The sequence below is a fragment of the Rhinichthys klamathensis genome, unplaced genomic scaffold (genome assembly GCF_029890125.1).
Source record: "Rhinichthys klamathensis goyatoka isolate OS25496 unplaced genomic scaffold, OSU_Roscu_1.1 h1tg000015l_1, whole genome shotgun sequence".
Classification (NCBI taxonomy): domain Eukaryota; kingdom Metazoa; phylum Chordata; class Actinopteri; order Cypriniformes; family Leuciscidae; genus Rhinichthys; species Rhinichthys klamathensis.
In genome coordinates, this window is record NW_026606567.1 from 3863200 (window position 1) to 3876845 (window position 13646).

The 13646-nt window shown below is 36.5% G+C and overlaps 1 protein-coding gene across 2 annotated transcripts in view; it reads left to right on the plus strand.

Annotated features, from left to right (window-relative positions):
* LOC130069521 (uncharacterized) overlaps nt 1–13646 on the plus strand; it is a 72960-nt gene that overhangs the window by 57469 nt on the left and 1845 nt on the right. Inside the window, exons 2-4 of one of the 2 annotated variants that reach the window (XM_056233422.1) lie at nt 653–2276; nt 6127–6504; nt 10443–10865. In XM_056233422.1, coding sequence (XP_056089397.1) covers nt 653–2276; nt 6127–6504; nt 10443–10865 — 2425 coding nt within the window. The remainder of the gene's footprint in view (nt 1–652; nt 2277–6126; nt 6505–10442; nt 10866–13646) is intronic. The other variant, XM_056233430.1, reaches the window with a different exon arrangement.

Genomic DNA, 13646 nt, shown 5'->3' on the forward strand with positions numbered 1-13646 from the left:
GTTGAATACCTCAATTCATTTCATCATCTCCTGCAATGTTTACAAAAGTGGCACACTTTTTTTTCTGACTTCTTTTTTTTCACAAGGTCCCGCTCGTGATAAGATACAGTTCAAATTGCTGCATCCAATCTCTCCAGTTTTCAGCTAATAAATATGATTAAGTCATGTAATACTGTTGCATGAAAATGCTTAAACATCTGTCTTGTACCTCAGGTTTGAAAGGCCTGCATTATGGCGTGTGCACGGCAATCTGCTATTGAGTTCCTCAAAAACGCCAGGAGAAACCTGGTGACTGATATGAAGAACCTTCCTCTGATCATTGAGAATCTTTATCAGCAGAGGGTTTTCAATGACCATGAGGTCGATGATCTCAAAGCCGAGAGGACAGAGTTTGATAAAGCCAGATGTATATTGGATTGGGTCATTAACAAAGGACAAATGGCATGCTATGAATTACTCAGGATTTTGGATGTCACTAAGAAGAGGACATTGCATCCTGATTTACACTCCTGGATCAGCTGTTTTCCCTTCAGATGGGAAGAGGAAGGGGTCAGCTATTCATTTGGTGAGTAGATAAATGAAAAACATTTCAATAAAAAGACAGTAAATCAACACATTTCAATACAAATCTTTATTTGTGTTGCTGTTTTAGGTACAAAGCCCTGTCAAAACTACCAGTCAGCGCTCAAGAAGAAAGCAAAAAGGATCCTGAAGGAGCAAAGGGAAGGTTGCTGTAAATATCGGGATGACAAGGCACAAGGAAATTTCCATTTTATACCTGTTGTTTTAGAGACAGACTCTGTGTTGAAAACTCCTCAATGTAAAATAAAATGGAAAAACAAAAAATGCAAAAAGCTACGGCCCAAAAAGCTGAGAGCTTACATTCCTACTGAGCAACAAGCACTTTCACCTGTGGATCTGCTGAGATGCCAAGATAAAAGCATCCTCCTCATAGGCAAACCTGGAATAGGAAAGACTACAGTCGTCCAGGAAATGTTGCGTCTGTGGGCAGAGAAAGAGGACCAAGAGCTGGACTACATGTTTTACTTTGATGAAGGTGTTTTGGCTCACAGTTCTAGCAATGACGATTTGGAATCTATTTTGTTTAAAGTGTATTTGAAACCAATGGATAAAGACAGAACAGACGTGTTTCAAGAAATTGAGGAAAACTCTGAGAATGTTGTCATTGTATTTGATGGCGTAGTCGATTTAAAAGAAAATTCCACCTTATGGAAGATCATGAACCACGAGCTCCTGCCTGATGCCAAGATTATAATTACATGCAGATCAGAGGTGGAATATGATCCACTTTTCTCCAAATGGCCGACACTGAAAGTGTATGTCGAAGGATTCAGTGAAGAGTCTATCAACGCTTACTATCAGAAGATGTTGGGTCACGATCCTGATCTTCTAGATGTTGTTTTGAAGAATCAAGAGCTGTTCAGTCTCAGCCATGTGCCAATGTATGCATTCATGATTGTAGACTTGATTCAATTTAAAAACCACAACGTTTTTAACCATCCAAACACAGTCACAGAAATGTACATCCATATTTTCCGTGTTGCTGTGAATAAAAAAATTGAGCAAATAGATAAATACTTGAAAGACAACAAAGATCAAGTTTATTTTTTGATGGGAAAGGCATTTAATGCAACTATGCAGAAAACCCTGAACCTTATTAGCTGTGATGAGACCAACATTTCTCGTGCTTTTCTGAAGATGATCACAACAAGAGACTCGCTTACATCAGCAACGACGTACTGTGCGTTTCTCCACAACACAATGCAGGAATTCTTCTCAGCTTTGTGGCTTCTTGGACATCCAGGTGAAATTGAGAAAGTCCTACAACTCTGTCAGACTGAGGAAGATAAACACATGAAACATGTTCTTCCCTTCCTATGTGGACTTCTGGGAGAACACAACATTAAACTCATCAAATGTCTCTTCCCAGAAGATCAGATAAAGAAAACATCTGATTGGTTCATTGAGAAGTTTTTGGAAACTTTCCTCCAACCTCAGAGTGAAAGTGAAGAGTTTGATCTTCTCTATGTGTGTCAGTGCTTGTATGAGCTCCAGTCTCCTAAAGCGTGTTTCATGTTCCTGGAGAAGATGGACCATCAGCTCGAGCCTGAAGAGGATCTAGACCCCCATCAGTGTTGTGCTTTGGCTTACGTGATCACTCAGTCCAGAGATAAAGAGGTTTATCTGAATCTGGAGGACTGTAACATGACTGATGCAGGAATGAACATGATGCTCAGCTGCTCACCCAAGATCAGGTAGGCTATATTGAATATTTTTCCTTTTTTCTTGCATTTTGTGCTGTGTTAGCCTTTTAAACTATATACTTCTCAACGTCCATTCAGTAGGCTATATAGTTTAAAAGGCTAACACAGAGGAACACCTTTTTTCACACAAAGTGCCATAGTTTTTATTGTTAATAACTGTGCTAAATATAAGCCAGATCTGGCCCAGCTCTTTATTTCGCCCGCTGCCCACCTCGTTTGTATTTATTTACTTATTAAAGGCCGTTATTTACTTATTACTTTATTATATTTTTGCATGCCTGTGAAAATATCTGCATCTGGGGAGTTTACTATGTAGGACTAAATATTTTGTAGGCGAGATCTGGGATAAATGAACACCTTTTGTTTGAGCATCGGTAATTCGTTGGCTGTTTATGCTATATCTCTCAAAATTTGATAAATGGTGGCCACATTTGTCTGCTACAAATATAACTCACTTGGACATATACAGTACAAAACAATCACAGATTATGCGAGTTTATGTCAAATACAAAGAGTTCAGTTGTTACAATCTACACCACAACTGGCTGGGGATCGATGTAACAATGAGAGGTCATTTGCTGAAATAAGATTCACACTATTGTATCTTTTAAGGATTTTAAGTTTAGCACAAAAACAATTGCGAATAAAGGTGGTCCTCTGTGTTAGCCTTTTAAACTATCGACACAATCTATCAAACTATCTACAGCGCAAATGCAAGAAAAACGGCAGGACTGCTAGCGGACGATGCCATCAGCGATTGTGTGCAGAACACGCTTAGCATCTCAGCCAGTGTCCAAAGTTAAAGTCACCATGAAATTAAAATGGAACAATGCAGTGTTTATTATGAAATATTTATTTGTGCACATTACTTTTTTTTAAATCATGTGCCCCTGTAATCTTTATTCAGAATAACTTCCCCTCCTCCACACACTGACATCTCATCTCTTCTCAGATGACGTGTTTACTGGCGTGAGGAAAATAAAGTCCCACAACCTCCTGTCACTCACATGACATCAAAGCAGTAGCAAACAACAACAATCCAACAAGCAATTCCCAAGAAAAAAAGGGTCACAATCATTTCATGCTGACTTTAACACTTGCCAAGAGTCTATTGTCAGTCAAGATCGCCCGCTTCACACAAACTCTTCTCTGCTAGTGCTGTAAGTTTGGGCCGCTTGTATCATGCGTTTAAAAAGGTTTCAACCTTCTGCAATGAGATGAACTAAAGAGAAGCTTTATTATGGGGTTAGGATTGTTGCATTATTCCAAATAAATAGATTGAGATTGACAAACAAATGTAAAGACATTCACAAAAATGTATCAAATTCACAAATAAATAGATTAAGTTCCACAAATAACCGCTTTCTGTGCATTTGTAAATCACTGCACACATTTGTGAATCTCTTCTTGTGCATTTGTAAATCCCCTTTGTGAAACACTTCTATCGTCGACGTGCAGACAAATCCACAAATAACCATTTAAGCCAATCAGATAACGGCCACATTAAGATGACCAATCGTAGCACGTTCTCACTGCAACCAATCACGTTAGTCTTTATACTCGGAGCGGGAACTGATCAAGTGAATCTGCTTCATTTTGCAGATATTTGCACCCCTGAAAGGAGCTGTAATGGGCGCTTCATTCAAATTGAACTGTTTGTGTGGTTAAAACCCCCCGTTTCCAAAAGATTGTTGGAGTTTAAGGCCTCTTTATATTTCCATCAGGATAAACTCAGTATTAAACACAAATTATGATCATCACAGATCCCTCTCTACACCGGAGTCAAGCGGCGCGACAGCGCGTCAAAAGCAAAGATTAGCCCATTATCTTCTCGGCTGCCGTAGCGGTTTCAAATAATGTAAAACTAACATGTTTGCAATGTTAGCACATTTTGCCCATGACGTCGGTTTTCTTACCTGCAGATATAAAGTGTCTGCATAATCTTCCTTATTGATTAGTGCTGCCTATGAAAATGTATAATTTGTGAAACTGTCTACACTGGACGATGATTCACTGACAGTAAACGGATGCCTATTCTACTTCTGAAGTCTGCGAATGATTTGCACATTCGCTCTGTCCAGTGTAGCCTCGCACGGGGTCGACACGATTTAGGCTGAGAAATGGCAAAATGGATGATTTTATCTTTTAAAGCACAACTGTGGTGATAAATAGCTATAGGACATAAATATTATGTTGAATGCCAAATATGAGCCCAAATGACCATCAGTGATGATGTAACCGTACGAGGCACAGCAACAGCGTCTTCTATCATGAATAACGGGACGCTTCCATAACGCTCCCATAACAGAGATGTAAGCGCTGTTTCTCTGGCATTTTCAAAAGCTCATAAAAATGTGTCTTGGCTTTATACCCCGTCTAATGGTCTATCTCTAACGAAATCCCAATTTTAAACATCTTTTACTGTAGCAATTTTATGGGCCTCAGCTGTGGTCAATGTGGCCGTTATCTGATTGGCTTGAGGAAACGGTGGGTGGAGTCCGCTTATTTGTGGATGTGTCTGCATGTCGATGCTAGAAGTGTTTCAAAATCCACAGATGTGTGAGGGGATTTACAAATGCACAAGAAGAGATTCACAAATGTGTGCAGCAATTTACAAATGCACAGAAAGCGGTTCACAAATTGATTTATTTTTATTTATTTATTAGTTTATTTGATAGGGACCATGCATAGTCATGAACATTGTTGTATGATAATACACCATGTAAATATGCCAGAATTAGTAAAAAGATACTACTTTTCATCTGCACCCTAGGCCGGTAACATAAAAAAGAACTAACTATAGATAACCAACAGTCATACAGCATTCATTCACTATAACAACAATACACATGGATAAGAATATACATTGATATTACAAACAATGCATAAATACAAACAAAAAACACATAATAACAAAGACATTATACATTCACCATTATACTACATTTAATTCAACAATGAAAGTGTATGGCTGATAAATGTGTGACAGTTAAAAATGAGTACATCTCTGGTTCTCTAAGAGCCACTTTTTTAAGTGAGTTTTGAAGGTGTTGAAAGTAGGACACTCGTATCGAAAGGGGCAAGTTATTCCAAAGTTTACCACCTGTTATTGATAATATATTTTGGCCAAAGGTGGTACGTCTAAATGTATCATACAGAGAGTTCCTTGATTTTTGTTTTGTTTTTATTCTTTCTTTCCTTGGCATTCTTAGAAAATATGTTTTTACAATTATTAGAATGCATAACACATCAAATGAAAATAGGGAAATGATGATGATATTATTAGAATGTGAAACCTTCATGCTTTGTTTGGTGAACGCCATACAGACTGATTTGTTGGTGTTTAGATGGAGACATGACTTAGTGAGCCAGTCATCAATGTGAGCCATTGCCGATAAATAAATGAGGTGTGTTTGTGACATAAAACACATTTGTAAATATTTTTTTTTATTTGCAAATCTCATTTTATTTATTTGAGTTTTATACATATTTGTTAAGCTCTTTACATTTATTTGTGAATCCCAATCTATTATTTGTGAATTTGATACATTTTTTTTGTGAATCTCTTTACATTTGTTTGTGAATCTCAATCTATTATTTGGAATAATGCAACAATCCTAACCATACTCTAAGGTCTTCACCAAAAGAAATTAAGACATAAATATAAGTATGATAATTGTACTGGTGTTCTTTACATTTAAATTGTATTATTATTAAATGCCTTTATTTTACAGTACAAAATAATTATTGCCATAGTATGCCATAGTCTTTATTAATTTGCTTATTTTTTATAATTTAAAATTATTGTTATTATTATTGATGTATGATTTCTGTGTTGCAGATTAAAGGTTTGGAAAGAACCACTGAAGCAAATCACATTCTTTCGAGAATTCTTCCATAAAGGATCGCAGTGCAGATGCTCCTTTTTTGCCGTGAGACACAATAACAACCCAGAACTGTGTGATTTCCTGCTGGATCTTTGCTCACATGTGAAGAACTATGAGACTCAAACAGGCAGGAGTTTCCTTCCAGCATTACAGTCAGTTTTCCAGTCTCCTGATGTCTGGATCATAGATCTCTCACAGAGAAAGACCTCCGTCCTCCTGGAAGTGCTGAAACTCCAGACAGAGAAGAAACCAGTAGAGCTGAGAGGATGTTCAGAGGAAGAGAGTGAAATGAAGAGTTTCCTTCAGTGTCTGTCCTACATCTCACAGCTGAGGTAACTGAACTTACATGCTTTTGATTGTTGATTTAACCCTCAGAGACCCAGGCATTGATATTCATGATGTTATTTATTTTTTCATCATTAAGCATTCTTTAGGAAGGCGTTGATGAGAACATTTAAAATATGTATTTTTTTGGATAGGGGTTTAATTTGGAAATACATTGCTAATTTACTATGTTCATTTTTAATACAGCAAGTGAAAGATTTGAATTCACAACACAATTCAATGCACACATCTATATGTTAAATACTATATTACAATCAGTAAAGACAGATTCAGTCCTTAAAAAGTTTAGAAATTTGACTATTTAAAACCAAGAACTATAAAAAAAAAAACTGGAAAAAAAAAAATCAAGTTGAACAAAATAAGAGATAAAGAATCTGTCCACGACTGTTGAATCAAAAAGCTTCTTTCTCCTTTTGTCACTTACAATCTGAAAGTAAATTTTTCTCCATTAATTGTCTGGTTTTAGCAGTTTTTTCCATTGTCTGATATAATCAAAATAATAGAAATGCTCTACTCTGAATATCAGGGACGTGCACAGGAATTTTGTGGGGCAGTTGCTCTGACCTGAAAAAAGGGCACTACCCCCAAAACTCACGGGCTATATGAAGGAATATATTCAGTTGAATTTTGCCCATACAAATTGCCTTATCTGATCGTGTTTATGTCCAAACGCAATGCCTCACATTATGGTCTTATTATTATTTATAAAGATTGCAAACGTCAAAGATGACAGGTTTATGATATACAACTTTGTAAACAGTATACAAAATGTATTAACAATATGTTAAATGTCACCAAAATACACATGAGAAAAAGAGTTCCTCATATTATTGTTTATTGTTTTTTAATTATTATTATTTTTAACTAAATAATCTGGATTGAATTGACAGATGGGGAAAAACTCGCTTCTAATAAAAATAAAAAAAACGCTTAGATTTCGGAAAAAATACAATCCTTTTTTAACCTTTTGGCTTCCCGTACATTCAATTGTGCTTTTTGCTCATCTGGGCAACTACGCATGATTTGTAGTATGATTGCGTAAAGGGAACAGGAATTCCGGTAGGGAACAGAATCGACTGCTAAAACCAGTCCCGATCCTGACCTCCCTGGGGCCCTAAGCCTAATTCTGCTAAGGGGCCTCTACCTGACCCGTGATGTCTGAGCTATGTAAACCATTTGCCATTGCCACAGTCACACCTGACACTTCAGCGCTCCCATACAATCCTCCCTTCTTTAAACAAAACAGTCAAAGAATAAGTACAACAATATAGAACAGAATGAGGTTCAAACACACAGTATTTATTGAATAGAGTATTTTCTATAGAATGTTAAGATAATAAGTGAATATTATTAAGTAAGTGAATATTAACGTAAACATAAATAATAAGAAAATAATAAATTATAACCCTGAGCTTTGGCTTTTGGGATTAACTCTGGTTCTTTCTACAGCCTGGGCATTTTCGGCATCAGTATGATTTTTTAATTTTTTATTATGCATGTTGAAGCAATTCTTGATTTATGGTTATTATTTACTGAGGGATGTGCATCCATATTGACCAGTATGTCCAGCTAATCAACATTTTTAATTCAATATAGCCTATAAATCAATAGTCAATCAATGTCAAATTGTCAATACATTGCTTTCTATCTTGCATAATTAGTGCAGTTGTTTAGAGTTTTTACACTGAGACTAGATAATCAGTGTCTTGTTTTAAAAGTATTATGTGTAGTTTGATTGGGAGTGCCATCATTCACGTGCATGTATTGTACAGTATGTCTGGTCTCCACATATTTCTGCTTGAAAAATGCAAGTTTCATTTCGGCAACGCGCATATGAACGCACGATAACACACGCGACGCAGTTATGTTTTCCGAGCTGCAGTAAACAAACACCGTTGCACTTTGTCGTTTATCAAAATCAAACGTAATAAATAATTGTATTTTACTCTCACTTTTGTCAGCCACAAAGTGATGCAAGAGATGCACTGCCTGCCCAGCTAGATTAGCAAGACCGAAAAACATCAAACTTTGCTGACATCAAACTTAGAGAGGAGAGAACACAAGTTTACCTGATTGTTGTTCCCGCAATTCACTCTCATGTTTTTTTTTTCTTCTTCCTCTTTTCGTGACCAGAAGGATAGTTTCGCTTCATTTTGTCGTGGATGTTGTAGCTACACATTTGACGGCGCGCTATGACTATGACACGAGATGGAGGCGTGGCCTTAAGTAATTTGCGTGGCCCTACGCCGGTCGCGTGCAGTCTATGGTCGCGTGCAGCGTTTGCCCTTCATACTGACTTTCACTTTCGGTGCCCGAATGGAAGTGAATGAGGCTTTGCGATTTTTTTTTTTTAATCTAGGCCTACGTGAAATTCTGCATCCATTGTACGATTTAATTTTTTTCTCGGAAGGGCAACTTGAGTGAGAAGGGCATATGGGCAGTTGCCCGGGCAACCTGAGCAACCCCCCTGTGCACGTCCCTGCTGAATATAACTGTAGGCTATGTAATGTAGTATTTTAATACAAATCATTGAAATATTAACGACTTTACCCAGCATAGAAAATAGATGAAAATGATTTGGAGTTTATAATTGATAAATTGAATAGAGTCCATTGTTTTGCTGAGATTAGAAAAAATAGTCTCAAATTTAAGTTGATCATTTCAGGGCACATAATGTTGTTCAATAATTAAACACTTTAAGAATTAAGTAAAAAAAGTAAGATGGTACATACTTTTTCATATATATTTGGTGAAAAATGGATTCATTATAAAGTTCACTGCTAGAACTGGCTGATCCTGCAGATTTGCCTTATCCAACATTAGGAGGATCAGGCTCTTCTATCAGAGCATGCTACACAACTCCTTGTCCAAGCGCTTGTTCTGTCCAGACTGGACTATTGTAATGCTCTCTTCCAGCTTGCACTGTCAAACCTCTGCAACTGATCCAGATGCTGCAGCTAGAGAGGTCTTCTTTATTGAGCCGAAGAGAGCACGCGTCACTCCTCTCCTCACAAAACTGCACTGGTTACCAGTTAAATTCAAGGCACTGATGCTTGCCTACAGAACAACCACTGGCTCTGCTCCCTTTTACCTAAACTCATTACTCCACGTGCCATCCAGAAACTTGCAAGTAGGGTGACCAAACTTCCCAAAAAATTGGGGACAGTCCTGAAATCTAAGCTGTTGTCCCAAATCCGGCCCTAATTGTCCTGAAAATTATACTAAAGCAAAATCTTGAGTCGTCTGATAAAACATGACAAGCTGTCCGTGGAGGTTGAGTCGTCCTTCAGCCCCCGCCGGCTGCTCATTGGCTGCAGCATCGTTTCTTTTTTTGAAGTTCTACAAAGATACCGTAGTCGTGAATTTAGATATGCATCGATAAGCTAATTTTCATTCAAAAATATGAATGGCTATAGCCTGAAAGGTCTGATTTACGCACTGTTACAACAGTCATTGTTTTGGGGGGGTTTCGCAATGACATTTGAGTTCATGATTTCAATGTTGTTTTTTTGTGGCAGACTAAAGACTAATGACAGACTGTTGATCTTTGAATAAAAATATGTTTGGTTTAGGTTTGAAATTCATTTATCTTTTATTATATGTAGTCTAATATCATAGTAGGCCTAAATCATCACAGCACTTTCATATTGTTGTCCTATTGTTAGTTTAACTGCTTCTATTGCTCTCCTCATTTGTAAGTTGCTTTGGATAAAAGCGTCTGCTAAATGATTAAATGTAATGTAAATATAAAGTGTTAATAACTGTGTCAGTATTTAGTGACTAACACTATTTACAACAATGTGAGCTGAAAACAGGAAACAAACAACACATTATTTTAATTTGTCTTATTTAGTCAAGTCATAGCTAAAATAAGTTTCTGTGATATCTCTATTTATTCACATTTCTCATTTCCATTTTGTTACAGATTCTCTAATCTGAATGAAAGTGTTCGAAACAGATTTCTTCTGAGACTCTTCACTAAAGCAGCAGAGACTGAGACACAGACAGGAGAGCAGATGCTGAAACTGTTATCATCAGTCTGCACTTACACATCTTTTCCTTATCAAGAGACTAACAGAATTAAACAGAGTGATTTCCTGCTGGATCTTTGCTCACATGTGAAGAACTATGAGACTCAAACAGGCAGGAGTTTCCTTCCAGCATTACAGTCAGTTTTCCAGTCTCCTGATGTCTGGATCATAGATCTCTCACAGAGAAAGACCTCCGTCCTCCTGGAAGTGCTGAAACTCCAGACAGAGAAGAAACCAGTAAAGCTGAGAGGATGTTCAGAGGAAGAGAGTGAAATGAAGAGTTTCCTTCAGTGTCTGTCCTACATCTCACAGCTGAGGTAAGATATTGTACAGCCTTTTGCTCAACATGTTTAAAAAAGCTGGAGTAGACATTTGTGTATTAAATGGATCATTCAATTATTTGTTTTGTATTACCTTTGGATGCAGAAATGTGTCAAATTGATTGAAAAAAACTGTTATTCTAAGGGTCACAGAGAAGCTGGAAAATTGCCAGGAAAATGAAACTGACTGGTTCTAGAAACCTTAACTGACATTAGCAAAAAAAAAAATATATATATATACTGTACATTAGGAGTGTGACAAGACACTTATCTCACGAGACGAGACACGAGATTGGGTTCACGAAAACGAGATGAGATTTTTGCACAATATTTAATAGAAATCCTCAGTGAAAAAGTTCATGACTAAAAATAGTCTGCAGGTCCATTTTGAAATGTTTTAATTAATAATCTTCATTTCACGTCATTTCAGTTCTACTTTATGAGTATGAATTATCAAATACATTGAAAGACAACAATATACAGCACTGTAAAATGTTTTGCCACAAACTCAACTGACTGGCTTTTCTCCTGTATGATTTCACATGAGTCACTTCAGACCTTACTGTACATTTATGAGCTTCCAGAACTTCTGCTTGAGGCTGTGTGTGACAACCTAATTGAACTCATTTACACAAAATGAACATAGACATAAAAACAGTATAAATAACAAAAATAAATAAGTGTTCTCTTAGTCTTATTAAGTATCTCTCTTCATACATGGTGTCCGTGGTGTCTTAAAAAGTATTAAAAGTTGATAAATTAATTTAGAGAAAATTAGGGCCCTGAGTATTAAAAAGTCTTAAATGCAATTTTCCAAGGTATTACATTTTGTATCATCTTTTCGTTATGTATATTTGTGCAAAGAGGTTGTATGCTAATGTTCACCTGAGTTTAATCATTGTGTGGGCGATTAGTGGGATTCTGTGTAGGTTTATTTATTTATTTTTCTTTTTTTATTGAGTACAAAATTACGCAAGGCAAATGTATTCTTTCTACAGTGCGTAAGAATATCGAATGAAAGCCTCAACACAGTTTAACAAAAAATAAATACAAATTTGAAATCATATCTTACATTGACTTAGGGTTAAAAATAAATTAATAAAATAAATAAAATTAAAATGTAAAATTAAGGGGCAATATCACACCAAATCATATGAAATCAAAAGATCAAGCAGCTTCATCGCACTCCCATCTCTCATTCCTTCAAGGGCTCTAGAAATACACTTTAAATCATTTTTGAACACAACAAATAGTTGGAGGGATTTAAAAAATCTACATTTGCAAATGAAATATTTTGCCATTATTATAATGTTATTAATCAAATAGAAATGAACACAGCAGTCTTTGGGAATTCCAAATAAAATATGTTGTAAAGTAAAAGCAAAACCATCAACAACTTTTCTATCACCCAGTCCTGATTATATCCAGAAGATTTTGGACAAATTGCATGTAAAGAAGAAATGGTCAGTGTCTTCAGAATGGTTATTACAGAAAGAACAGGGGACAATATCTATATTACATTTTTCATTTAAGAGTTTGTTGGAAGGATTCATTTCATTTAAGATTTTGAAGTGTGTTTCTTTTGCTTTAGGGGGAATAGGAAAACTTAAATAAGCTGTTCTAAGATATTTTACAGTATTCTTATTAAACATGTGATCTAACTTATTTCTTTTAATTTGACAGGGATAACATGTTTTTAAGACGACCTGTCTTATATACTTGTTAGTACAATGGGCACTTTTAAAATGAATATCTCCAATGAATAAAGTGGGAAGAGCTGGTTTAACTTTAGCATAAGAAAGAGCGCATCTCATCAGCATTTTTATGCCAGCAGGTATTGCATTAATGACAGTGAAGAACTCTTTCGGGTGACAAGTAAATCCATGCTTTAATGTAAAAGCATTATAGTCTAAAAGGTTACCCTTTTCATCCATTAGATCCCTCACTGACCATATGCTTCTGCTTTAGGGGTGGGGGAAAAAATCGATTCTTAGATGCATCGCGATGCGGACGTGGACGATTCTGAATCGATTCACAATTGTCAAAAATCGATTTTCAAAAAAAAAAATTTTTTTTTAGATATATATTTATAATAACATAATATTGACGGAACGCGAAAGACGGAACTCTGAAGCGCGGAAGTGCAGTGGCCGGACCGTCTGTGGCGTGCACATAACAGACGCGGACGCGATGGCTGAGCGCCAAATCCAAACACCCTCCTCGTTAAAAGCTGACGTGTGGAAATATTTTGGCTTCTGAAGTTGAAGGGGGAAAGGAGCTGGACAAGAGCCACACTAGTTGTAAGCTTTGTATAGTAAAACTAAAATATTTCGGAAACAAGACACATGAAGCCAAATGACACGTTTCCAGCCAGAGGAGGAAAAACACTCGGCTGTAACGTTACCGGTCGTTGTTATATTATTAATTTACTACAAATATGCTGCTGCTAGTTCAGACACACATGTATTTTCCTGTTGGTTCTTTGCAATGTTAATAAAATATATTGTACGTTAATTCTTTATGGGTCATTACTTTGTACTTTTAAAGCAAAGTATTTATAGTCACACACACACAAAAAAAAGATTCTGATAATCGATTTAGCATCGAATCGCAGCCCTCTGAATCGTAATCGAATCGAATCGTGAGGTGCCTAGAGATTCCCACCCCGATGAAAAATCGTATCTAAGCGGTCTTCCTTTTCTTCTCAAACAAACTAACTGCATCTTAAACAGCCCAAGTTAAAAAAAATTCCGGGGGAGAAAGCCCCGGACCCCCGTT